General features: G+C 46.7%; 3 protein-coding genes across 9 annotated transcripts; 1 reads left to right on the top strand and 2 right to left on the bottom strand.

Annotated features, from left to right (window-relative positions):
- Positions 1-225: 225 nt before the first annotated feature.
- On the bottom strand, positions 226-13,355 carry LOC147046851 (cyclin-dependent kinase-like 5). Of its 6 annotated transcripts, none has more exons than XM_085928533.1 (18): positions 13,240-13,355; positions 11,524-11,679; positions 10,051-10,085; positions 7,518-7,563; positions 7,257-7,393; positions 7,053-7,173; positions 6,379-6,438; positions 5,787-5,877; positions 5,527-5,716; positions 5,082-5,162; positions 4,856-5,019; positions 3,774-4,761; positions 3,328-3,423; positions 2,968-3,076; positions 2,729-2,843; positions 2,547-2,652; positions 1,582-1,716; positions 226-1,446 (listed from the first exon to the last, which is right to left on the bottom strand). In XM_085928533.1, the coding sequence occupies exons 2-18, from the start codon at positions 11,558-11,560 to the stop codon at positions 1,120-1,122; spliced, it is 2,838 nt and encodes a 945-aa protein (XP_085784659.1). In that variant the 5' UTR covers positions 11,561-11,679; positions 13,240-13,355; the 3' UTR covers positions 226-1,119. The 6 variants fall into 6 exon arrangements, with proteins under 6 accessions (XP_085784659.1, XP_085784660.1, XP_085784661.1 ...); XM_085928534.1 differs by having other exon boundaries at positions 2,729-2,825; XM_085928535.1 differs by lacking the exon at positions 3,328-3,423.
- Positions 13,356-14,852: 1,497 nt separating this feature from the next.
- Positions 14,853-21,773, top strand: LOC147046850 (sex comb on midleg-like protein 2). The gene is made up of 15 exons (XM_085928380.1): positions 14,853-14,989; positions 15,978-16,084; positions 16,179-16,238; positions 16,324-16,394; positions 16,532-16,766; positions 16,861-16,949; positions 17,032-17,275; positions 17,549-17,805; positions 17,911-18,010; positions 18,088-18,291; positions 18,486-18,650; positions 18,798-18,926; positions 19,125-19,328; positions 19,460-19,620; positions 19,838-21,773. Exons 2-15 carry the CDS (start codon positions 16,063-16,065, stop codon positions 19,961-19,963), a joined length of 2,067 nt encoding a protein of 688 aa, XP_085784506.1. The 5' UTR covers positions 14,853-14,989; positions 15,978-16,062; the 3' UTR covers positions 19,964-21,773.
- A 98-nt stretch (positions 21,774-21,871) lies between these two features.
- rai2 (retinoic acid induced 2) lies at positions 21,872-24,937 on the bottom strand. Of its 2 annotated transcripts, none has more exons than XM_085928381.1 (2): positions 24,751-24,937; positions 21,872-24,298 (listed from the first exon to the last, which is right to left on the bottom strand). In XM_085928381.1, exon 2 carries the CDS (start codon positions 24,268-24,270, stop codon positions 22,852-22,854), a length of 1,419 nt encoding a protein of 472 aa, XP_085784507.1. In that variant the 5' UTR covers positions 24,271-24,298; positions 24,751-24,937; the 3' UTR covers positions 21,872-22,851. The 2 variants fall into 2 exon arrangements, with proteins under 2 accessions (XP_085784507.1, XP_085784508.1); XM_085928382.1 differs by lacking the exon at positions 24,751-24,937 and adding an exon at positions 24,387-24,728.
- Positions 24,938-25,321: the final 384 nt, after the last annotated feature.

The following is a 25,321-nucleotide window of genomic DNA, read 5'->3' as shown; positions in this document are numbered from 1 at the left end:
GATTCTTTTATTTTCTATTCTATGTCTCTAGGGTCATAACAATTGTCTTCCAAAAATATCTGATAATCTCATGAGAAAACTAAGTCAATCTTGTAATATGATCTCATTTTGTGTTTTGATTAAGAAAAAAAATTCAGAATTTAAAATATTGATTCATATTTGTGCAGCTCATATTAAAAAAAAATAAAAAAATACAACATGCACTCGTGTCAAATGAAACCAGTTTGCAATTTATTTGAGCTTTAGCGTTACAGATATAAACATGAATACTACCCATTTGTCTGTCGGGGGGGAAGGAGAAAACACGATGGACTATGCTACAAATGTGTAACAAAAATTCCAATTGAAACACTGTTTGGTTTGGCCTGCCCGTAAACAAATAGTGTGTGTGTGTGTGTGTGTGTGTGTGTGTGTGTGTGTGTGTGTGTGTGTGTGTGTGTGTGTGTGTGTGTGTGTGTGTGTGTGTGTGTGTGTAAATAGACGACAAAGACTCCCACATTAGTAGTATTAATATAATACACACGCTTCCTCCTACACATCTCCTCGCGGAGTAGAATTTACAGCGTGGAACCTTATTGGCCATTTTTAGAATCCCAGCTAAGGTACCTTACATACAATGCTTTCATTTTTGATAATATTAATAATCATCATAATAAACATCATAATAATGAAGCACGCAGCAACTGTACAGTAATGTGTCAAAAATAAGGTCAAATCAAAAGGAAGTGATTGATTGAAAGATTGTCAACTCACTTGATGTGTGCGCATCACAATGTCACGTGACGTTTCCGTGCCGACGGGCTTTGCCAAACAAGAAAGACTGCACCTTTTACAAGTAAATAAGGCTCTCTAAAAACACACTTTTATCTAGCCATTTCTACTTTTATATACATATATAGTTAAATATTCCATTTTTAATATGTACTTTATAATACAAATAAAGTCATCATAGAAAGTCTATCAAACATTGGAAGCCTTTAAAAAAAAACAAAAAAACATTAAGACACAAAAAGGCTTTCGGCCTTCAGTTTGCAAGCGGTGCACTGGGCGTGTGCGTAAAATAGTGTGTGTGTGTGTGTGTGTGTTTCCATCAATGTGTGTGTTGTTGGTGGTGGTGGTTCACAGCGCCGTTTCTTTCAGGTCGTTAATGTTGGCCATTCGGGACCTGGAGGGGCGCCCGAAGCCGTGGCCGTTCTGGCCCCCCTTGACAGCCATCTGCTCGGGGTAAGGGTTGCCGGCGTGCCAGCCGGGCTCTAGCTGCGGGTAGGCTGACTGCCTGCTCTTCATTTGCGGGGTGTTAACCCCCGAATGGCCGCGCCCGTCCGAGAAAGCCCCCTGGGGGCCGGGGCCCGGCAGCTGCTGGTAGCGCATGTCGGACGCTGCCGTCTGATTGGATGAGGATGAGGAGAGGTGCAGGAGTTTGCGCAGCGACTTGAGCGGTTGGCTCTGGGAGGATAAAATAAAAGTGTGGCACAAAAGGACGATGGGAATGAATTCATCCAACTTCAGAGGACTAATGCGAAAATTTGGAATCTGATTGTTGTGTGTTTGTTGTGTTTGGTCAAGACAGGCCGGACATACCGGCGAATGCGAGTCAGCCATCTTGTCAGCCCATTCCTTGTCCCGCTCGCGCTCTCTGCTCTTGTCGCGGCTCCGATGGCGACTGCTCTGGTGGGAGCGCGCCGACTTCTGTAGCACCGCCTCTTCACTGGGGACCTGCCAAATAAATACGTGATTCTTCCATTACCAAGCTCCTAAAATCAAATCAATTTTTTCTTTTGAAATGATTTAAAATGGCATTCATTCGTTATAGCCCCTCCAAAAACCTTTTTTGGGCGTTACAAAGCACAGTATTGAGAATGTCGACATGACGTGACAAGCATCCAGTGCGTCATTCTCGCAGCTTGGAGTTCTCATCAAGTGTGTGTGTGTGTCACAGTGGCAGAAAATGAGAACCTAAAAATACACCCGGCTGCTTCCGACTGGCCAGATTGCATTTATTTGCTTCCTCGTCCCAACTTGGCAAGAAAGGAGCAGCCAAAAATGAAAATGAACCCCTTCATAAAGTGTTCCTGCTTTGAGTCACGTTTCAGATTCCTGACAGGGTTCTCTCTTCGCCTTCGTCAACCTTCTTATGTGACTCTGGGGGATTCTTGTGAGTAGCGGCGGTATGGCTGGCTCCCTACCACCTACAAAAGGTGGGCGGGGGTTTACCGCTTTTCAAATATAGGTTTTGTGTTTTGTTTGGCGTTGTACCGAAATTTGATTTGAACTGATGTGGAATACGTGCAAGAAAGAGTGCACAATACAATATTGTACTCTATAAAAAACCCAATGAAATGATTAAATCCAAAGTAAAGAATGAAACATACTCTACAAATTACTCTTGGCAGAGGAGCAATAATATATGCCTTTTAGTATTGTGATACTGGTTGTCTACATGAGTTGCATCATCATTTGTGTTCAAATATCCCTTACCTAAAGATTATAACTTGAATTCGATGCCAAACATGCGTCACCTGCGCTAGAGTGAGTCACCAACTCACCATTTGAGGCTTTTTCTTCTTCTTCTTTATTGCTCTGAAGAAACCTTGCTTCTCTTTCTCCTTGGACGGCTCAGACGTATTCAGCACCACCGTGTCCGGACCCGTCCTCGCGTGGAAAAATCAGTGTGTTAAAGCAGGCGGAGAGGATGGGTGGGGGTCGACGTGGAGGGTGGGACGCTTACCAGGGGTCGAAAGCGGTCTGGCGTTTGGAGTGGTTGGCCAGGCTGCCGGCATCGCCCGAGCCTCGCACCTGGGAGCGGCCGTCGTGGAAGGAATTGTCTGGCCGAGGAGAAGGGACTGTTCAACAAACACCACAGAGAGCATCACTTGCCTTTTGGGCACCAACACAACACGAGAACACACACAGGCGATGGCGTGGTCCAAAGTATAGCATGCCGCACCGTGTGTCTGCCTGACCCACCTCTGTAGAAGCTTCCGACCTTGCGGGGCATGGACTCGCTGTAGATGTTGCGGTTCTCCTTAGACGATGCGCCGCCATCATCCGCCTGAGGCTCGTGGTACAGGCCCACCTGAGACACAAACGCGGTCAACACACCACAGTCGTCGTGCACCCCGACTGTGATGAAAACGATAATCGTAAGAATCAAAGTTTATGTTCTGTATGTGTTGAGACAATGGAAACATGGCTTTAACTGTCACATTAGCGTAGCAGCAAAGCAGGCAGAGCATGATGGTAGCGCTAGCCATAGCAAAGAAAGTAGCAGAGAGAAATCTGGAGTCTGAGAGCGAAAGTACGCAAGGGCAAGACAAAGGGATGGACCTCGCTTTTTTGCCTCTGCGTGTGAAAGTTGTCTCTGCTGGAGTCCCTGATTGGGGGTCTGCTGTGGGGGGCCGCCTCGGTGGGGGCCTGATCACTCTGGACACAATACATACAGCAGCAGCAGCAACAACACGTCAGCAACAGAAAGCGCCGTACAAGTACACACAGCCACACAACACGATGCAAAAGCTTTTGCATTTACAAGTAGCGGCGTCCATCCTAGAGCTGGACGGACATCTTCATGTGGACATCTTCAAATACAAAAACATTATTTGCTGTGCTTTCCTAAATTCTCACTGATGGAAAATATGGAATTTTTGTCAATTGTGCATTTTGTGTAAGTTTAAAACGGGGAAAGGTGGTCAAACTTTTTAAAAGTTTTTAATAGAGTCCGCTTATTTCAGATTTTCACCGTCGGTGTTTTGGACTAAAGAGGAGCGACTCACCCGGCTCATGTCCTCCTCCCTGGAGGCCGAGTGGCGAGGCAACGTGCGGTGCTGCAGCTGGGGCGACAGCAGCTGTAGGCTGCTGGCCCGGGTTGGCGCCCCCTGGCCCACAAGGAGCCCGTCGTCGCCCCCGTGAGTCCTCTGGTGATCCCGCCGCACGTACATGGAGTGGCGGTGTGGTCTCTGTTGTGACGAAAAGGGGCTGCTGTAGCCCTGAGCGTAGGGCTCGTGTGGGGCCGACAGAGAGTGCACGTGGCCCACGCCTCCGCCGCCCTCGTTGGGGTCCGGGCCATCCGGCGAGTCCTTGCGACGGGCCGACGAGCGACGGAAGGACGAGTCCAGGGTGTTGCTCTCGCGCTCGGCGCGCGTGCTCCCCCGGCGATCCGAGCGCCGCACCGCCGGGCTGCTGGGCGCCGTTAGGTCCAGGCAGCTGGAGGGGAAGTAGCGGGCGGCTGGCTCGTCGGCATATAGGTGCACGTCGTTCAGGTTGCCCACCGACTTGGCGTCGCTGAGCGTGCCGTAGCTCTTGGACAGATTCAGGTAGGAGAACTTGGGCGCAGGGGCCTCCACGTAGCCGTGGCGGCCGTGCTTTTCCGCCGACTGCAGGGTGCTGGTCTTGCCCTCCACGAAGGAGTGGCGGTGCTGCTGCGAGCGAAAGTTAGATTTGAGGTACTTGGCTCCGGGGCCGTCGGAGCCCTTGGGGCCCGGGCTGACGTCAAAGTCGCCCTTGTTGGCGTCAGAGGGGCCGAGCAAGTGGGGCAGGTCCACGCCGCACGAGGCCGAGTGGTTGAAGATCTGCGCCGGATAGCTCTTAGGGTGCAGCGTGGGGCTCAGGTTGATTGCTGTCGGCAGGTTGCCGTTGAGGAAGCCTCCTCCTCCTCCGCTCTCGCCGCTGTTGCTGCCGGGGTGGAGGTCTTCGTGGCGCGGCAAGCTGGAGCAGTCGCGCGTGCTGGAGCGATGGCTGCCCGAGCTCTTCAGGCCATGACTCCTGGCCAGGGACCAAACACAATCAGTAAAAAGTAAATTCCTTGACTTTCGACTAAATGGGCACAAAGAATGGAAAAAAATGATGTGAATTCCACCTGCTGGGCGTGGTGTCTCCGTGGTGGGGCTTCCTCTTGGAGGAACGCACCGGCGTCGGCGTGGGAGGCCCGGTCCGCTCTGCCAGCCTCAGCGTCTGAAAGGCGTGGTGGTTGAGGCCCTGCTCCGTCAGGAACCGCTCGCCGGGGTTGAGTAACAAAAGACTCTGGAAGGCATAAAGAGACGCTCGCGTTCTTCTAACTCAGCGTCGTGATCACTCAAAAGTACCTTCAACAGGTCCAGCAGGGCTCCGCCGATGATCCCCAGGTATCGGCGCTCCAGTGTCTGTGGGTGGTTTACGGTAGGGAACTAAGAAAAACATCAACAAGGGAGACAAGGTTGTTAAAAAAAAAAGATCAGAAATCGAGATCGGTAGAGTTCAGCACACATCGCGAGGGTGCCGTTGGAGACTGATAAAAACGAGCAATCTGCAAAGTGCTCATTATGAACTCCTTAAGCGTGGGCACGAACAAGTAAAAGGAAGGACGACCCGGCTTGCAGGACACGATACACCGATGAGTCACTGCGATGCAATCAGTCACGGCGCAGCCAGAGGAAGATCATTTTTTAAAATAAATGTAGCAGAGTGTGCGAGCAGCAAGACAGCGAGAATAAAGAGGTGATGGAAGATGGAGGTGAGACGGCATGAGTGTTTTCTTTTTTTTTTTTTTACCCGCAGTCCGTGGAAGCGAGGGTTGCTGTAGAAGAGCTTCATCTGCTCCGGCGGGAGAGGCCCCAGAACTTTCTGGATGGTGAAGAGCTGGTCGATCTCGCTCTCGCCCGGGAAGAGAGGCTGTCCGTCGCTCAGCTCTCCCAAGATGCAGCCCACCGACCACATGTCCACGGCTTTGCCATACGGAGCCCTGAGAAGACGGAAGGACGATTAAGTAGGAGCAAGTCGATGCTTTTCGGGGCGTTTGCTGACAGACGTACCCGAGCAGAAGCTCCGGAGAGCGGTACCACCTGGTGGCTACGTACTCAGTGTAGTTAGCGTCCGTTCCCTCCGAGAGGTTGCGTGCGAATCCTGCCAAGAGGTGACAGGATGAGACCAAATTGCAGCTAGTTTGGAGTTTTTTTTAAGTGCTTTGCTGCCCTCTTGTGGCATCTGTATGCAAGGTTCGATCGCAGCGCTAGCTTGAGTTGAATTTGAAAAAAATAAAAAGCCCCAAAGGAACAAAATCTGAACTGCATAATAATGTAAACGTTTTGACGGAAATAAATTCCATTCCAGACTACGAACTGGCATCCGCTTGGCCTCCACGCGCCTCCAACACGGCCTCCCGCCTTTCGTAGCAGATTGCCCGCATGATGTTTTTCCCTCCCCCGTAGCCCCTCGTTCCATTGCCAGATTGGCTCAAAGCGCCACACGAGCCTGTCGTAACGCCACACGCTTTGGGTACCGAAGTGTGCGGATAACCAATTGAATCATTTTTCCACATCTTTGATATATCTGGTCCAGGCGCTAAATTGTCATGCATATAAATATAGCGTGCCAAAATAATGCTCCGGTTGTGTCACAGCTCACCAAAGTCGCACAACTTGAGGACGTCGTCAGAGCTGATGAGAAGGTTCTCCGGCTTGATGTCTGAAGAATGAGCAGACAAGGCGTCAACCTTAGGACGTCATTGCACACAATTAAAAAGAAAAGTTGTTATCCTGCTAATAATATTATTTTTGGAGTGAAAAACATTTCTATGGTTGAATCACTTCAAAGCAATTCAGTCAATTCACACAATTCAAAATAGCAAAACCTTCCATCTATTTTTACAACTTGAGTGTGTCCAACTGCCCTTGGAGACAACGACTAAAAAGGTCCAGCAATTAAAGAAACATGAAAATTCACAGATTGTAAAGCGGGACAAAGCATGACTTATTCATAAAGGACAAGCCCGAGGAAGCAGAAGGGATCGTACGAGGGATCCCAGCGGCCATTTGGACAGCCTGTTGCCATCTGGCTTCCTCCTTGTCCACTAAAAAGCTCACAGAGTGGAATCACGTTTTTTTTGTGTTTTTTTTTTAAAGCATGTAGCAGTTGAGTAAATGTAAAGTTACAAAACAATAAATATCTTTATGCCTAAATACATTTGAGAGTCGGTACTTTAAGTTTAAGTACTTTGAGTTAAATCAGTACTTCAATAAAAACATGTTAATTTTTTGGGGGGCTTTTTAATGAAATGTGATGAAGTGTGAGCGGGTTACCCCGATGAACGATATCATGCTTGTGGCACCAGTGGATGGCCTTGATCAGCTGGTAGATGTAGCTGCGTGCCTTGTCGGCAGGAACTCCGTTGGGCAGCTCCTCTAGCAGCTCCAGCATGTTCTAGGGAGCAAACACAAGAAGAAAAAAAACACATTGAGGAAAAGAAAAGGAGTTGAGGGTCCACCGAGGCCTGCCCTTCATACCTTCTCCACGTACTCAAAGACCAGGTAGAGCTTGCCTCGCCGCCGAAAGGCCTCTTTGAGCTCCACGATGTTCTCCTGCTTGAGCGTACGCAGCATCTTGAGCTCCCGCAGCGTCGTTTCTTTGACCTCCTCATTTTCTGAGCAAAAGTCAATATTGTGTCGTTTGAACTATGACGAGCGTAACTCCCGTAGGATTTATTCAGGTTCATGTAAATCCCACAAAAAGAGAATAAATTTAGCAGCTCAAAAAGGTCATGTTACCTTCGCTGTCCTTAAATTTCTTTATGGCCACAATTTCATTGGTGTCCTGCAAGAAAAACACATTTATCAGAGCTGAATAAATGAGAAGAGCATACAGCAATATCAAGTACATGAACTTCTGAACAAGGCCAAAATTCTAATCGGTGCCAAAGCACAAATCACCCCTGAAGTGAAAGGCTTTGGAGAGGTGTCATTTTTTTTGTCACACGGTGATGCAACGGCCGGAAAGCACGTTTTGATTCATCACCAGCTCATTCACAAGCCACATGTCAGCGACAGTGAGTCTGGGTCTCTTATTGACAGTATTTTAGAACTCGGTATCCAGTGTCAAACCACTAAAACACACTTTTTTGGGGAAGGGGGGGGGGGGAGACTCTCCGGGTTCTTGTGGGTTGCCCTACTTACGAGGCCCAGCTGGCATTTGTGCTTGGAGCTGCGCCGAAGGCAACAACCTGCTGGAAAAAGATGACAGCCTAAATTGACCCGCAAAAAACCTCAACGGCAGACACGCTGCCAAAAAAGTGAATGGAATCAAGCGAAAAGACTCGATTGTTGTCGGGAGTGTATCGCAAGTGCGCTCACGATTAGTTGAGGCGCAGAGTTCAGGAATGCAGCCCTGAATGGGCTTATCGGGCCACCGGTCCCTGTGTCCACACACACACGAGTAAAACATTGACAGGCTCCAACTCTCTCTTCCATCCTCGAAATATACAGAAAGCGTTTGCTCTTTTGAGACAATTTTATAATGAGCACTGTCGGCATCAATTTGTGTTCTCCAATTGTTTGTGATCAACCTCACAGGGTTTGAAATTGAATCCAAAAGTGTGACTTAAATGATTTCATAAGGATCAAAGCGTCCATTTCGCAGTTTCGGAAGATGACGCCAGTCGTCGTGGAGTGAGTCAGCGTGAACATTTGATGTTGATGGCGTCTTTTTATTTTTGGAAACCTTTGGCTTGCGTAACATCGCGGACGACGAAATTCTCTTCCATTTCCCAATCCAGCTACAAAGCGGCTGTCGAGCAGTGGGAAGGGAAAATTTAAAAAGTCTAATCATCTGTCCGCCCCCTTTTTTGAAGGAAAGGGTTATTTATGTAGGCCCACGAGGAGAAAGTGGGACAGGAGAGGAAAGAGCGGACTTAAATGGGTCACCTTGACTCCGGCGGAAACCCACGAGTTAGTTGGAAGTGAGAATGTTCACGTTAATCTCTCAATGTGACCTCAATTGGGCCCAAATATCATTGCTGTCTGGAAATAAACATTTGGAAGAGTTTCTAGTTTATCCCATCTAAGAAAGGAGTAGGGGGGGGGTCATGGAAGGGTACATCAATAGCGTAGACTCAAATTCCTGTGTAGGCACCTGCTCACCACAACGAAATGCCTCCTTCTTTCCGGTTCCGATTAGTTCGCCTAATCTTCAGTGTCGCTCGTAGTAATCATTCACCCGAGCTGGCTTCCGCTCCCACATTAGCGCGCGTTGCCTGGCTGGCTGGCTGTCAGTGGGATTTGTTAAGGGCTTAAAATAAACAATAAAAGGCCAGCTGGTGCGCCCGGCCCACTCGCGGACATCGGCCAAATGTGACATAAAGCCAGTGCAGAGAACCACCGCAACATCTTGTTTGGAGCTAGCCTGCTATGTTCCTAAATTAGTTTGCGTTTAGAAACGCAGTGGCTCAAATGTATTTGGAAATTAACAATAAAATGACTAGCCGTTATCACACTGAGAGAAGCGTCACTTTTCCGACTTTATTTGCCATGTCGCTGTTCCGTCTAACCGTTCCTTCGATTCTATTTCTGGCCCGATCCATTTAGGCTACTAACGACACGTATTGTACTTTTAATTTGGGGGGTGGGTGTGAATGCCACGCAGCTGCGACCAATCAAGCGCCATTTTCTCCGTTCCGGCGAGCGCACGCCTCCGCGGGCCCTTTCGCTCCGACAATGCCATCGTTTCCACGTGGCAACGGTCCACATTGATCGGCGACAGGCGCAGTTCTGCCCGCTGTGCCTCCACGCGTCATGCCACGCATCAAAGGCTCTGGTGGCATCTATTAGTGACTTTCCCGCAGAGCGAGAGCGCCACGAGCCATTCCGATGCTGGATGCCAGACAAACCAGACAAATAAATGAAAGCATTTGAGAAGAAAGTCCCCCATCGCACGTTGTGATTGACTGTCTGATGGCAGATGGAGGCTGAATCTTCATCAGCTAATCAATCAAGAGCTAAGCATCGTCGCATCCGAGCGTCTGGCGAGCTTGCCGAGTGGAGGTCACCACTGTAAAGATGTGAGCGCAGGAAAAATAAACAACAGAGCGCATGTTTACTGCAGATCTGTTGTTAGTGGGAGGCAGCCTATTTTTCTTTGCCCCCCCCCTCCGCCCTCCGTGTTCGGGTGTCAACACTCAGCTGGGCTTCTTCCTTAAATGGAGCGAGATGACATGACCAGAGGCGGCCGTGTGGGTCGCTGAGCCACTTACTGCTGCTCAGTATGTGCTAGCGTACCTTCGGGGTGGGTGTTTGATCTTGATCTTACCTTGTGTCGGCACTTGAGAACAACTCCGTAGGCACCTGGAAGGAAGAGAAGAAGGTCATTCCATAATTGGAGACGAGTTGTCTGGCTTGAAATTGTTCACTGATACATTTCAAATACATAACGTCGATCAGATGTCCTCTACAAGGAGGTTCTGTGGAACGGCTCCACTGTCTCCGCACAACCTCGCAAAAGTGTAACAAATGGGCCAGAACCACTGTGTCCGAGTAGAACCGGTTCTGGAAAGTCCCCGCGTTGTTTGGATCGATACTTGTTACACTGTGCAAGTGTACCTAATGCGGTGGCCAGCGAGGGGATGTGAAAGTGTTCTGCCCTGCTGCTGGTGTTGTCATGCCAACAGTCTAGCAATAAAAAAAAATAAAAAAGGACATTTTTTCCTCATACAACTGCAAGCGTCTCCTCGACAATGACGTGGCAAAAGCACATTGAGCTCACACGTTTTGTTCGGGAGCGAACGAGTGAAAGATAGCTTCACGCTAGTCTTATTTGAACTCGTGCAACTTTTGCTGGATTTACAGTCGTCTTTATTTAACCTAGTCAAATTTTGGGGAATGGTTGTAGTATTTTAACATTTGGGAGATTTAAGGAAGTCATGACATTCCCCGCGCAATTTTTTTAATCGGTGCAATTTTGGGAATATTTCAATCTTTTGATTTTAACCAAAGCAACTTTAGTGGGATTCATACAAAAGGAATTGATAATCATAAAAATCTCAAGGACATAATCCCAAAATTAAACAGGAAGTCTTTTTGGACAAACTCCCGAACCAGGACCGAACAAGGGAATACGTCCAAACGAGCCCCATTTGGAAGCAACATGGACAGATGTACAACGGCATAAAAAAATTATGATGATTTTGAGGACTGGCCATGAAAAAAGGGACGAATTGAATGTCATTCTCCTCCTTCGCACGGGCTCGCAGAAGCTGCCTAATTACGTAAGCGGTGAATGGCGTGCATGGCGAGTCCTCGTGAGCCATCGACAACAATTGACTGACCTTACATTCATGGAGGAAAAATCTATGACTGTGCTGGATACGGTGCATGGTCTAAGTTGAATGCCAGCAACTTTTTTTTTTTTTTTACGTCGTTCCTCATCCACTCCATGAGCTTTTTCACAAATTAGCGATACACATTTTCTATCAGCTACTGCGTCACGCTCATTTTAATCTAATCAAGGGCGAGGTACCTAAACTTGTCGAACGGGTTGGCAGTTCTCCTGAATTTCCGTCCTGACAATTTGTAATTTGCGCTAATTTGCGTCTTTCACTCAAAAACTGTGCTGACCTCAAATCCAATAGAGCTGCAACGCCACCATCTTCAGGGATCTGTTAGTCATTACAGAAGTTTACGAACTTACTCATATATTTGTTCGTGGGAGTAAACGCTTGGATTCCACTAACGGAATTAAATCAGCAGTTGAGAAAAAGGCTTTCCAAGTTCACCGAGGACTCACCTTCACCCACAATCCCAAGGACCTCAAATTTATTCATGACATCACCGACGTCACGAGTCTTCACGGCGTCAAAGGCTCACGGCGCTCGGGCAGAGGGGGGCGTGGCCAGATGCTGGCTCCCATTGGGTGCAGCACCCCTCGCCGCATGGCCGTCATCTGCAACCCAAACACACTCATGTAAAACCCTGAAAGGGGACATTATGGTGAAAATTTCTGTTCTTTATATAAATTCAGTACCAAAAAATGTACACATATCAGTTAGACCACTAAAAATTGATGAGCTGGGGAAGCAAAAACAAACAAAAACAAGTCAGTACTCTAATCAAACCAAAGATATATCTTGGGGCACTTTGTCCTGTTTTTATTTCAACAACAAAAACACCAACACATTGATCCAGAACATGAACGGATGACCCATCTGACCTCTAGCCGTCAAAAAAAGCTTAAGGCCTACAAACAAAATGTCTTCAGATCCAAACTCAAAGTTTCTAGATTGCATCAACAAAGCTAATAAATCTATATTATTTGCACATATTGAATCAGGCACGCGCCACTTTTTAGTCGAACTCATCATCTTCTGCTTTTCGGCTGCCAAAATAAACTCTGCAAAACCTCACGAGGCCCCAGACACCTGAGCGTGGAATACCATCATTGCGTACCAATGAATAGTCAACACAAGGAGCTTTCCGAGCCCTCCCCAAAAAACAAGCCACCAATCGTCTACACCCGCCTCTCTCTAGGGCCCAAAAAATAAGAACGACATGGCTGCGGATGGTGTGGAATCTCGGAGCTCTCTCTTATCAACACAGTGACTCATGCGTGGTGAGGATAACGTGAGTCTGTGCGGGAAGCTGAAAATATACACTTATATACTTTTAACCTTTACCCCCCACTGCATCAAGACACTATTCCCAAGGTGAAATTGGCTCAAAAAGGCGGACATTTCAGGGCGGCAAAACAACAAAACAATTATTGGCATTTTGGGATAGGGGTTCAACTACATTACCCCGATGGCCGAATTAGATGCATTCTTTTGTGTTGCGTCACCACAAAGACGGAACTCGTCCACGACTAAGTCGACACAATTTTGATCAGCAACAGAGATCAAATGGGCCCAACATCTGAAGGATAGTGTGGTTCCCAAAGGTTTTACATAAAGTACCACCTAAAAAATAGTTTGCACTCCAAGTTCAAACATCCTACCTAACATTAAAATATAGCACCATAGTATAATATTGATTCATACTCAAATCAATAAGTTTGTTTTAAATGTGTCTTATTGGTGTCGGTAGAGCATTATTGGATATAGACATTTATTGAGAGGATATTCTTAGCCAACATATTTTATGCATGGAAAATAAATATATGTATTTAACATTTGTACTGAGGCAATTATGGGTGGCGAAAGAAAGTATCCGCGAACCTCCGTTTGGTTGGCACAAGTGCGTGTGCGCATGCGTGGGATTCAACTCCCACCTGAAAACACCCAACGAGTGCAACATAATAGCAACAATGACGCGTGAAGCAGATTAGTAGAATGCATTCAGTAGTGATCTATCAGCTAAGTGACGCGAAATATTAAGCTAATTATGGTTGTTTTCGTTCTCCCTACGTAAACACCCATAGTAGCGATGAGCCGCGCCGTAAACACTCATCACCGCCTCCTCCACCTCCTCCGCTTTTGCATCATCCCAAAAAGACTTGAAAAGTACTCACTCGGTCAATATCAACGAGGTAAATGCTCAAAATGGGGTCGTCCATCCACCCACGAGCGGAGGAGTTCCTTCCCAAACAAGCTTGCAGCGTCCAATCTACCGACTGACTGGCTAAAGTGCGCTTTTGACAAGCTGCTAGCTACCCGTCGCCAAGGCAACGTATTTGAGTGGCGGCACAAACTGACCAATCGCAACGGCCGATGCGCTCTCTCTCGGATGACTCCTCCGAGCAAATGGACCAATTGGAGAACGCTCTCGTCGCTGCGGCGCTGGGGGTGTGTTTAGTGCGAAGTGGGATATTGTTCTAATTTCTCAATTACATAATTCACAAGATCACACGCCGCGTTACGGACAAGCACACGGGACGGTCTAACGAAACGTCTCCTTGAAAAAAATTCTGTCTATCTATCTGAACATCTTGTAATCGAAAAAATACTATGTCCAAAAACTATTTCAATAGAAAGCTCCATCTCATGATGCAAAGTATACCATATAATTTGTCCCACATCTGGAAAGCCATGTTCCAGAGCATACCACACAACAGTTTATAAACCTAGAATTATGAACAACCATCTCTTATACATATTTCAGCGGTACCAGACAAAAGGCTCAAAATATGGATTCACGCTTTTAGGTTTACAACAATGACGCTCGCACAATTATGGTTTCATTATGCAAACTTTTAGGTCATGTTGGAAAGCAAGTGCATCTTATTCATCGTATGATTCAATCATGCATTAATAACTACATTGTCACTCACCCTTGCGTGTTCAAGTATTGCTGTAGCTAATACTGCTCTCTAGTGGAAAGAAATAAAAACGGGCCTCGACAAGGGACTCCACCACAGAACGAATAAAGACGGATAAAGTTGTGATTTTATTTTTCTTCCGTTCTGGCAACCGAGTTTTGTTGTTTTTTTTTGTTTTTTTTTTTTTGCTCTGCTCCCTCAAGGTTACAGCTGCAACTGAAGAGATAACAACATACTAACACACAGACACGCTAAAACATTTTTAACTTGTTGAAGAAAAAAAAATAAAACTATGGGGCCAAAAAAGGATAATGCTACGTCTGAGTCTTTGGAAATGCTCAACAATCAAATGAAAACTATGGAAGCTTCACCGACTGCCCTTGTGACTTGCCCTTGTGAAAAGTCTGGAAACAACAATGGAGACTTGACTGCTCGCATTAGAAACGAAGATGGAAGAAAGATGGAAAATATTGTATTTCTCTAAGCTGAGAATGTTAAGAAAGACCAGCTGATTTTACAAGGGAAAGAGGACGAATATAAAGTTGGTATTGGTGAGCAAAGTAAATTTTCTAAAACTGGTTTGCAAAAAGAAATTAATCTATTGGGTTGGATTAATAAATGTATTTATGATAAGTATCATACTAATGATACTAAGTAACATGACTTAATTGATAAGTAACATCAATTAGTAGCGACTCTCCGGAAAGTATTTTCAGCTCGCAGACAACTCCGTAATCTGATTGGCTAATGATAACAAAAATAGATTCTAATTGGCTGGACGCTCCACAATGTCCAACGTTTCATTGGCCGTAGTCCTCGTCCCGTCCAATAAAATTTTCGTTGGAGAGCTAGTAAGCGTCCGATCTTCGGCACATATTAAATGCGTGTCGCACTCACACCCACGCACACAAAACAGAAGAGGGGAAAAGATGGCAGCTGGCGATTAGGCAAAGAAAAAAGTGCTTACATTTTTCTGCGATTTTCCCAAAAAAAGGCGTCACCGGTAAGTTAACTCTGCCTACGAAATTAAATTTATTTGGAACGATTATTAAATGAAACACAAATAGAAGTGTTAGGCAAATTAATCGGGATGGAAGGGAGGAAGTCGCCCGCCTTACGATCAAAAATAAAGAAAAGAAAGAAAGAAAGAAACGTTAGCCAACCTAGTTAGCAAGCGCGGCTAACTTGTCAACAAGGGGCTCCGGCTATTACCTGGCGCACGTTGTATACTGCGTAATGTTTACACGTCATGGCAGTGTCCGGTCTATAAATCGTGGACCACAATAGTTTGTTTATTATTAGTTTATAATGTATGTACAACATTTGGCTAACCTATGGACGTTAGCTGAATAATGTAAAGTGATATGAGTACATTTTCTCATTACATAACCGACAGCATACCGGTAACGCATGAATTGTTACATAATGACTATGTTATACCAGACCGTACGTTTCAAACTTTACACCATACTTGTTTCAAGAAATGTTAATTGTGAATTCAAAATTATTCTAAAAAAAAAAAAAGTTGAAAAACGATTTTTAAAAAATTAGTTTATAAGACTATAAAACACGAACTGGTCATTTTTACAATGTTCAAGTAATTGTTTACAATAAAGATTGAAAAACCCTGAAAATGTAATCTTATAAGGCTAAAGTTGTGTTATGTCAAAAAGTTGCAATTTTAATCACAGTTATACAAGTAAAAAATTATTTTACCCTTTTCCACAATATGAAGTTGTATTTTTACCAAAAAGATATATTTGAAATCATATCCCATGTATCCGGGAATAAATTTAAAATGTTGAAGTTGGCATTTAAAAGAATCCATAATTGTATAACAATAACGACATTGATTCTTGAAGCATTTCGAGTTTTTATCATTTTTGTGTTTCCAGAGACAACATGGAAATATTTGACATTTTGCAACCAATTTGTGTCCATGTCTGTGACTGTATTTTCATCTTTGCAATTTGTATTTCTTGGACAAAAAGCCCACAGGCAGCAGCAAAAGCAACCTCTTGTTGGGTTACAAAGGTCCCCATTTCAAGTGTCGCCTTTGCACATCAGGCAGGCAACATGGGAAGAACACCAATAAAAGGTAAGAAACAAGACTAAGTTGTATTGTATTGTACATTAGTAATACACTTCCCTCCAGCCTTGGATTTTTACATTACATTATTTTTTTTTATTAGAGCAAAGGGATGGTAAAAAAGAGAAACAAACAACAGGGACAACACCAGAAGTAACCAAAGGCAAGTTGCTAGATGCAATTTTTACCTCCTTAAATCTTGTACATGAATTAAACTTGGAAGTGAGCTCAAATGTGTCTTTTCTCAGAGTCTTTTGCCTGGGAAGAATATCTCAAAGAAACGTCATCGTTACCGGCGCCACAAAGTTCTTTTCGTCAGGTATGGTTGTGATGTCATAACCTTATCATTTAATTTAAAAGTAGGGCTGGTTGGTCACTTCAGGTTTTGGGTCTACACGGTTTACAGAGCAGATTATGGGGTTCTTACCTCGTCTTTGCTCTTTATGTCATACTCAGGCTCACGTCCCACCGTCCAACGACTTCAAGGTTGGCATGAAGCTAGAGGCCCACGACCCCCGCAACGCCACCTCGGTGTGTATCGCCACCGTCATGGGCCTGACGGGAGTGCGCCTGCGGCTGCGCCTGGACGGCAGCGACAACAGCAACGATTTCTGGAGGCTGGTGGACTCCTCCGACATTCAGCCCATCGGCACGTGCGAGAAGAAAGGAGACATGCTGCAGCCGCCACTGGGTAACATAGAAATGTTCTTTTAGATTTACTTTTACAAAAAAAAAAATGTCAGTGGGGGGGGGAATCAAGTGGAGGTGTATTTGTCACTCTCCAGGATTTCGCATGAATGCCTCCTCGTGGCCGATGTTCCTGCTGAAAACCTTAAACGGAGCGGAGATGGCTCCGGCGACAGCCTTCAAGAAGGTCTCTTCACCGCATAGGCCGCCAGCATGCACGGTCACTTTGATGGAGCCGCCGCAATGACGCCCCACCCCCTCGCTTTCAGGAGCCCCCAAGGCCCCCTCAGAACAGCTTCAAAGTGGGCACAAAGCTGGAAGCAGTGGACAAGAAGAATCCGCACCTCATCTGCCCGGCCACCATTGGCGAAGTGATGGGCGACGAGGTCTTCGTCACGTTCGACGGCTGGAGAGGAGCCTTTGACTACTGGTGCAAGTACGGCTCGCGGGACATCTTTCCCGTGGGCTGGTGCTCGCTGACCAAGCACAGCCTGCAGCCCCCCGGCAACAGCGGTAAGTGTTGCAGCACACCTGCCTAACCTTTAAGCGCAGGTGACCTGGTGACTGAGACTTAAACTAAGGAACTAAATACAGGCAAACTTGACAAGACAACAAGGTGCACCTGGACTAGACAAGTTGCTGAAGGGAGCTGATTGAAAAATAAGGTGGAAACATAAGCATGCGTAGACATGACAAGACACGCGGACAAAACGTGACAAAGCAAAATCAAACCAAACTAATGCCAACAAACATACAGACCTTGACTTTCTCGGTGTCACACCACAGTCACTCTCACGAAGAACCCCCCTGCCCTGACGTCGTCGCCTTCCAAGCCCAGCAGGCGCTCTCTGCAGGCCCCCTACAGACTGCCCCACCCGCTGCCCAGGCTGCCCGTCAGAAAGGGGGTACGCGGTCGCCGGCCCAAGAGCGAGACCCTCGCTCTCCTCAAAGCCGCGGCCGAAGCCGCCGCCCAGAACGGCAACGGCGCTATACAAGTCACACCTCGGCCGCATAAGAAGCGAGGCCCGAAACCCGGAAGCAAGGTGAGACTCGAGTCCATCGAGTGATCGCACGACTGAGCTGTGAGGAATTGTACTCAAGTTTTTGAGTATCAGGATTCATCTGTGTTGCTTCCTGTGTGTTTCTAGCGAAAATCCAAGATTCTCCAAAGCTTGTCACATTCTGGTGCGCCCGCCATCCAGGTTCAACGCGGCAGCCCCGCCAGCCTGCCCACTGTGGTATCGACAGGTGCTCGCTTCACGTCCACGCCAGCCTTTTATCGATCGCAACATCCTCTCACGCTTGCCTGTCCTTTTCCACGGCAGTTTGTGTTTACGTCAACAAACACGCAAACTGCGGCCCGCATCTGGACCGCAAGCAGCTGCAGCATCTGCCGGATCACTTTGGACCGGCGCCTGTCAACTCCGTGCTCCAGCAGGTGGTCCAATCCTGTTTAGACTGCGTGTACCAGCCCAAAGTGTTGCTCGACGCTCTGCAGACACACTCAGGGAGCGGAAAGGTGGTCAGAGGTAACACACAAATGTCTCACACCATCTCGACCCCAAAAAACAACAGAAAACAAACACGTTTCCTCCAACTGGTCCAGTTCTTACTCACACAAACGAGGTTAGGTCCAAGGTTTGCTTTTCTGCCATCTTGCGGCATTTTGGTGTTAACTGGTCAAGTGAAGATCTAGCAACAGAGATGACCGTGTTGTTCCCAGTGAGAACGGACGAGGGGGTCCGCGCGGTCAAGCTGCCTCCGGCCTCCAGCGCCGCCTTTGTGCTGCGCTTCCTGGAAACGGTGTGCCGTCACCTGCAGTGCGACAACCTGTTCAGCAGCCAGCCGTTCAGCCACTACGCCGCTTCTTATGACAGGACCAAGGCAGGTAAATGGACATATGGTTGACAGTCCATTCAAAGTTTGTTTTGGTTTTTTTTGCGATTAAACATGGTTTCAGGATTGGTTAAATGACTAATATGTCACAGAAGAAATCAACCTTGTTAATTTACACAAGCGTTTTATTTTCTCCCAGTCAAAGAGGAGTCACTGGACTCGCCCTCGCTGGCCCGGGCGGGCAAGCGAGGCCTGGCCGGGGTTTCGCCTCCGTACGCCCCGCCGCTGTCGCCCAAACATCAACGCACAGATGCCCACCCTTCGGAAGGTACTTATCGACATCCTTCTCATGACATCAATATTTGTAATGAGACGAGAAATACAAAGAAACATTAAATATTACATAACAATGACCACTATACCAAGGCTGTTGTTACAAATGACTAAAGTAATAATATGAACTCACTTTGATTGAACTTCAAGTGTTGTAGAGTGTATTTGTTGATCTGTGGTTACCATGACACAGCTGAGACGCTTCCGCACGAAGATAACGTCTTACTAAAGGAGCAGCGCTACATGGGCTCCGCTTCCAACTCCATGACGCCTCGGCCGCTGATAGCACGCAGTCGTTCCGAGTATTGCTCGTCGCCATCCGGCGCGACCCTCGTGCCCCGCCGACTCGCCTCTAATCCCGCAGAGTTGGTGTCAGCCCAGCTCCGGCGAGTCGAAGGTGCGCATCAGATGATTATTTCTTTATTTTTGGGGTGGTTGTAAATCTCTCTGCTAACCAGAAGTATCTTGCAGTATTCCAGAAGTAAAAATACATTTTTCTTTTCTTAAATGTTTTTTGTTGGGCCACAGCCAGCTCTACCACTGGGCCAGAGAGCAGCGCCACGGAGAGGGAGGGCTGGCAGATGCCCGGGAGAAACCCAGCGTCCTGGTCCATAGACGAGGTCATGCAATTTGTGAGGGACGCCGACCCTGCGACGTTGGCACCACACGTTGAATTATTCCGAAAACACGTAAGTTAGCATTTTATTCTCTAAAATCCTGAAAAGTTAGCATTGGTGTTTATCTTGTGATTTGAAAAAAAAGTTAGCCATTGTTTGTTACTGTTTTGTAATTGAAAAACAGTCAATTAAATGTGGTTGTTTTTGTCAGTACGAGTAGACTCACTCGCTATTAATTGTTTTCTTCTCCAAGCATGCTAGCTGCTCATTCGTGCGTTTGTTTTGTCAGGAAATCGACGGCAAGGCACTGATGCTGCTACGAAGTGACATGATCATGAAGTACATGGGCCTCAAGCTGGGGCCCGCCCTCAAACTGTGCCACCACATCGAGAGGCTCAAGCAGGGCAAAGTGTGACCCACAACTTGATCATAGAGGACAGCAAGAAGACCCACTAGTGTGACCGACTACCTTCTCCAACTTTTGGAGAGTGAAAGTTTTCCTTCCATAGTGTTCTTCTGACTTTCTAATATCCGGGGTGCACCACGGAGACTGAAGAATGTTTCCCAACGCATTTCGTTACACACTTACACCTCATGTCGTTTAACGCCGTATTAACAAGGAATGGGCACCATCGACAACTACAGTGAAGGGAAAAGGAACCGAGCCTTGCAAATAGAGAAACTCTGCAACTAATTGACACTTGTCACGTGCCAATTAGTCATTTATAGCGTTTGTTAGAGCATTGAAAAGCGTTTTTTTTTTTCTAAGCCGAGCAAAATTGTAATCGTCAGTCCACCATTACAATTTTAAATGCTTCTCGGTCCGACCCCCCCCCCCCCCCCCCCACCAAAAAAAAAACCCCCAATATCAGTGTACCTACCTCCAAACCGTTTGACTTTTATGTTTTGCTTACCAGAATCCCTTGTTGCCTTAGGCCCAAGGAACAATCCTTGTGCATCCTCAGCTGCTGCCTTCATGCTTTGTTCAGTGACACTGAAGCAGTTGGTCCTGAGGGCCAGGAGGTGAATGAGGAAGCAGTACCAAAGGTAGAAAAATGCAGCCCATTTACCATTTAATGTCTTAGTCCCGGGCGGCTCGGTGGTGCACTGGGTAGCACGTCCGCCTCACAGTTAGGAGGGTCCGGGTTCGATTCCAGCGCCCTTCCTGTGCGGAGTTTGCATGTTCTCCCCGAGTTCGCGGGGGTTTCCTCCGGGGTCTCAGGTTTCCAAAAACATTCTTGGTAGGCCGATTGAGTACTCCAAATTGCCCCTTGGTGCGAGTGCGGATGGTTGTTTTTCTCTGCGTGCCCTGCGATTGGCTGGCAACCAGTTCAGGGTATCCCTCGCCTACTGCCCGATGACGGCTGGGATAGGCTCCAGCACGCCCACGACCCCCATGAGGACAAAGCGATACAGAAAATGGATGGATGGACGTCTTAGTCCTCCTGCTTCATCTGCATACATTGCTGCCAACCTACTGTACACATGCCGTCAATTAAGTCTATGCAAGCAAAGCTGTTTCATAAACAAAACAAAAATGAGATGACTTATGAACTCACCACATGGTCAAGTATTAGTCTAACAAGTATTTGTCTAACATTTCCTAAGGATTTTATATTTGATTTGACTTTGTATTTGTCAGCCCACTTTTCCTGGCTTTAACACACAGCGAGCATGCAGCTGAATGTACATTTTGTAAATGATGGAATTTTTTTGTCTATTTGTAACATGAAATAGGAAATACTGTCCCAATGTGGCGATATTGTAAGCGACATCTCTCAGGTCAATGGTATTTTTTTAGCGCCAGCCCTTGGTTTCTTTTTAAACACATGCAAAATTTGTGATTGACATGATGGATTGGATTTTGTTTTTTTACCTCATCTCAAGTATTTGAATGAAGACTTGCGTTATTTGCTGATTTTTAGATGTTGAAGCAAAGGAGGGAGCTTCTCGTTTAGTCAGGCTGTCATCTTGTCTCAATGGAGGAAAAAAGTGCTTTGCCATTTTCAGGCATCTTTGTGAAATTGAACACAAAGCAATTAGAAGGGTAAATTTTAAAAATCCATTCAATCACAAATGCCCAAGTGGGTTATGTGGGTTACTTTGTACTTTTTTTTTGTTTGTTTTTGACAAATATAAGACATCCAATCAATGCTTCCTCTTTCTGTCAATATGTATTTTAAATATTTCGTACGATATTGCATTAGATAAAAGACTTGTGTTCACTTTGTTGTCTACTTTACTTTTGACAAGCACTGTATAGCTACAACACCAGCAGATGTTTTTTTATAATACCAATAATTCCAAATTCAAAGGGCACACATTTGGTGAGAAAAACTTTTATTAAAAATGTAAACTTAGCTTTAGGGGTCACCAAAGTGAGTGACCCATAAGATCCGTTTCATTTTCAAGCTGTATAAATATTCATTCATCCTCACATGGGTTATTAATATTATTTTACAAAGAATAAATTAACAAAGGTGATCAGATCAAACTGAAAAACATTTGACATGATAAATAATAATAAATATAGATCTAGCGCGCAAGGCTTTCTTTTGTTCATCACAAACATAATCACAATTCAACAGGCACAAAACCCTGTCACCTTTTTCTTCTTGTTCACTAGACTACCACCACAAAGTGCACTCGGGAAGGAAAACAAACTAACAGCCAAGTTAGCATCACTGCTAAGCCTAACGCTAATCTTAACACACTTATGACAGTTTAAACTTTGTGTAATAGAAAAAAAAATTGCCTCACAAATACACAAAAATGTGCTCAAAGTTAAACACTTTTTTTTTTTACTTGTAATGGTATAAATTTGCATCACCAACAGTCAGGCTACAAAAGATACAACTTATGTATTGGCTGGGATTGGAAAAAAATGGAGCCGCCATATGCTAACAGCTCTTGCCAACCGGGCTTTCCCAAAGCTAAAGGCGCAAACGTCAACCAAATCAGGGATTTTCCAAGCATTGGTGACAGGAAAATTTCACGAGTGTCTTCGCTCGATAAAGGTTAGAAAACAACCCGTAGTGCCGTTAACTTGGACGTAAAGAAGGAAAAAGCCCTTGAGTGTGCTCTTGAGTAAACCCTGCCTAAGTCTGACTTGGGGTTAGGCAACAACGGGCCAAGAGCGCCACAGTCTTGCTTCTTGTTTTAGACGTTTCTCTCTTCCAACACACTCATCAGCTAGCACCGTAAAAGCTCAAAACACATTGTGATCATTTCAGTCAAGTGTGTTGGAGTAGGAAAAAGTTTGGGACCAGAGTTGAACCGGTGTGTTCCAGTGATTTTTGCCACTTACTTCCTGGGTAAGAGCGTTGCAAGTCTCTGCTTCTTGATGGGCAGGAAGTGGATCCCCTGCGAGGTCACTTTCTTCAGCTTGATGGCACGGTTTTTACCATTGACCCTCTTCAGGGATGTGTCGGGACCATGCTGGGAGGTCGGGGGTGGAAGGGGCGTTGGCAGCTCAAAAAGCTGGGCTGGCATCCCCTGGATCCCATCTCGTTTGATGGAGAAGTTCTTGGTGGACACCCCTTTGAGGCCCTTGATCTTCCCACACAAGATGGCCGGGATGGCATCCTTAACTGAGACAATAACCTTGGCCGTCTGCGGGTTGCTGACGATTTCCAGATTGGGCGACCCCGGCCCCAGGGAGGCGGACCCACCAGCGCCGCCATCCAACATCCACTTGTGCTGACGACTGAAGTCCAGAGACGCCAGACTACCCAGGATTTTAGAGTCAAAACTGGCGCTACGTTCCACAGAGCGCCTGGGACCATGGGACGGGGCGTGGTGTCTCTGGGTAGCAGGCACGGACAAATCCAGGACGCTGTCTTGATGTTGTGGACTGAGGTATTCCTGTTTAGGTTCAATGGGGCACGGTCCTCGCATGGACAGGTCCAGGACTTGCGGTGATGAGCTATTCTGCACTGAGTCTAGGTCTCTGGGAGTCTGAGTGCTTTTGGTTTCCATGCAGACGGCTTTTGGCAGGTTGCTCTTGGAGTCTTCCGTCTGAGGAACGGGGATGGGTAGCGGGATCGGCAAAGGAACCGGCAACGGGATCACAACGGGATATGGGACCAGGAGAGTTGCGGGAGGAACCAGTGGGGCCAAAGGGGACGAGTAGGTGGGCGGAAAGAATGGGGAGCCTGGGGATTGGCAGGTGCTGGGACCGGTTTGGGGCGGGAAAAGATCCTGTAGGATTGCGGCAAAGGCGGGATTCTGGAGGAGGGAGAGCAGGTTGCCATCCTGCGTGGGTTCTGCAACAGACTTCTGTTCCACGAAGGACAACGGATTGGGGCACAGGATATTGTTCTGGGGGATCACAGCAGGATCCAAGACCAGCGGGAGGGAGACCTGGTTGGTGCCTGTCAGCAAGTAGGGCGCCGCCCCCATTGATCCCAGTTGGGGCCCATGAGCCGCTGCCATCTGGAGGTGGATGGGGAGCATCAGCGGGTTTTCTCCCAGACACACGGGGTGCAGAACGGTGGTGGCCATTTTCAGAGTCACACCACCCACTGGAGCACCAGTGTCCGCTCCTACCGCTGACCCAGGTGGCTCCGCGAGCTCTACCTTGCTTAATCCCACCGTGCAGTCCTGGGAAGCAGACGGAATAACGTCTTGGTTCTCTTTCTCTGGAATTTCTGCTTCTCCCACCATGTCAGAGCGCAACACTTCATCAGACGCTTCCATAATTCCAAGGCTGTGAGTCTTCATTCAGTGGAGACACTCGACCATTGTCATTCTAGGAAAACAAAACATAAAAACTGTTATTTAAAAACGTTTTTGAAACGGGTTTTATTGAATAAATTATAATTTCTTGCTGTCGTTACATATTTGTCATGGACGGACGTCCAGGACGGCGACGTTCGCGGTGACGCGCACGTACTGGGGTAGCGTGACATGAGCGCGCCTCGGTTGCCATAAGAACAGAAGACGAACATGAGTGACACTTAGCATTAGCCTGCTAGCATGCTACCCTTCCGCTAAAACCCACACTAATCACCCGAGCCACGCGACAACAGCGAGCCACACCAAATCAAACGGGACATCTCAATAACAACACGATGCTATAAATGCAGAATTTTGCAAATATCCATTTAAAAATGATATCAACCGGAGCCGAGCCTACGTCATCATCCCTTTTTCTCCCTTTCCTTTAACGTTGGTCCATCAATGAAATGATCAAGTCCTCACCTCACACACACAGAGAAGATCAAAGCAGACACGGGGCAGCAGTTCGCCGCCCCCCTCCGTGATTGGTAAAAGGTTGCAATAAATATTACTAATAATTATAAACCGCATAAAAGACGGAGGGGGGGGGGAGTGATTGGGCTTATCTTGTCATTGCGGTCCTCTTGCTTCTTTTCATCGGCCAAGTGACGCCACGTCAGAATTGCGCGCGCAGCATCCGTACTGGCCACTCCCCCAATTAATAAAATACCCCCCTTCATAAAATGTTTAACCTTTACCTAAAAAATATTCTCTTTTTATTCTTGAAAACACTTAGCTAATTTTTTCCATATATTGGACTTGTTTTGATGTGACCTTTCGCTCTCTAAATGATTTCATTAAGCCACAAAAATATCCAAGTTATTTCCTAAAAATATCCACATCTATTTTTTGTCTCATCAAATATGCAGTCTTGATATGGGGGTGGGTTGGATTCCCCCAGGGTCCCTATCAGTCTCCAGCAGCCTCAGGGTTAGCTTGAAGGCCCGCCAGGGAGAGGTGGGGGTGCTTATATTGTTCCACGGGGAGGTGCTTT

The sequence above is a fragment of the Syngnathus leptorhynchus genome, chromosome 13 (assembly GCF_054491065.1).
Source record: "Syngnathus leptorhynchus isolate UIUO chromosome 13, UIUO_Slep, whole genome shotgun sequence".
In the NCBI taxonomy this organism is placed as follows: Eukaryota; Metazoa; Chordata; class Actinopteri; order Syngnathiformes; family Syngnathidae; genus Syngnathus; species Syngnathus leptorhynchus.
This window is presented reverse-complemented; position numbering and strand designations above follow the sequence as displayed.

Excerpts from the sequence above, each read along its gene's own strand:
- LOC147046851 (XM_085928533.1), bottom strand. The coding sequence starts at position 11,560 with ATGAATAAATTTGAGGTCCTTGGGATTGTGGGTGAAG. Across the intron at positions 2,653-2,728 it reads CAGACCGCTTTCGACCCCTG|GACGGGTCCGGACACGGTGG; the intron begins GTAAGCGTCCCA and ends TTTCCACGCGAG. Across the intron at positions 1,447-1,581 it reads TGGCTGACTCGCATTCGCCG|AGCCAACCGCTCAAGTCGCT; the intron begins GTATGTCCGGCC and ends TTATCCTCCCAG.
- LOC147046850 (XM_085928380.1), top strand. The coding sequence starts at position 16,063 with ATGGGAAGAACACCAATAAAAG. Across the intron at positions 16,395-16,531 it reads CACAAAGTTCTTTTCGTCAG|GCTCACGTCCCACCGTCCAA; the intron begins GTATGGTTGTGA and ends TGTCATACTCAG. Across the intron at positions 18,011-18,087 it reads GCCCACTGTGGTATCGACAG|TTTGTGTTTACGTCAACAAA; the intron begins GTGCTCGCTTCA and ends TTTCCACGGCAG.
- rai2 (XM_085928381.1), bottom strand. The coding sequence starts at position 24,270 with ATGAAGACTCACAGCCTTGGAATTATGGAAGCGTCTGATGAAGTGTTG.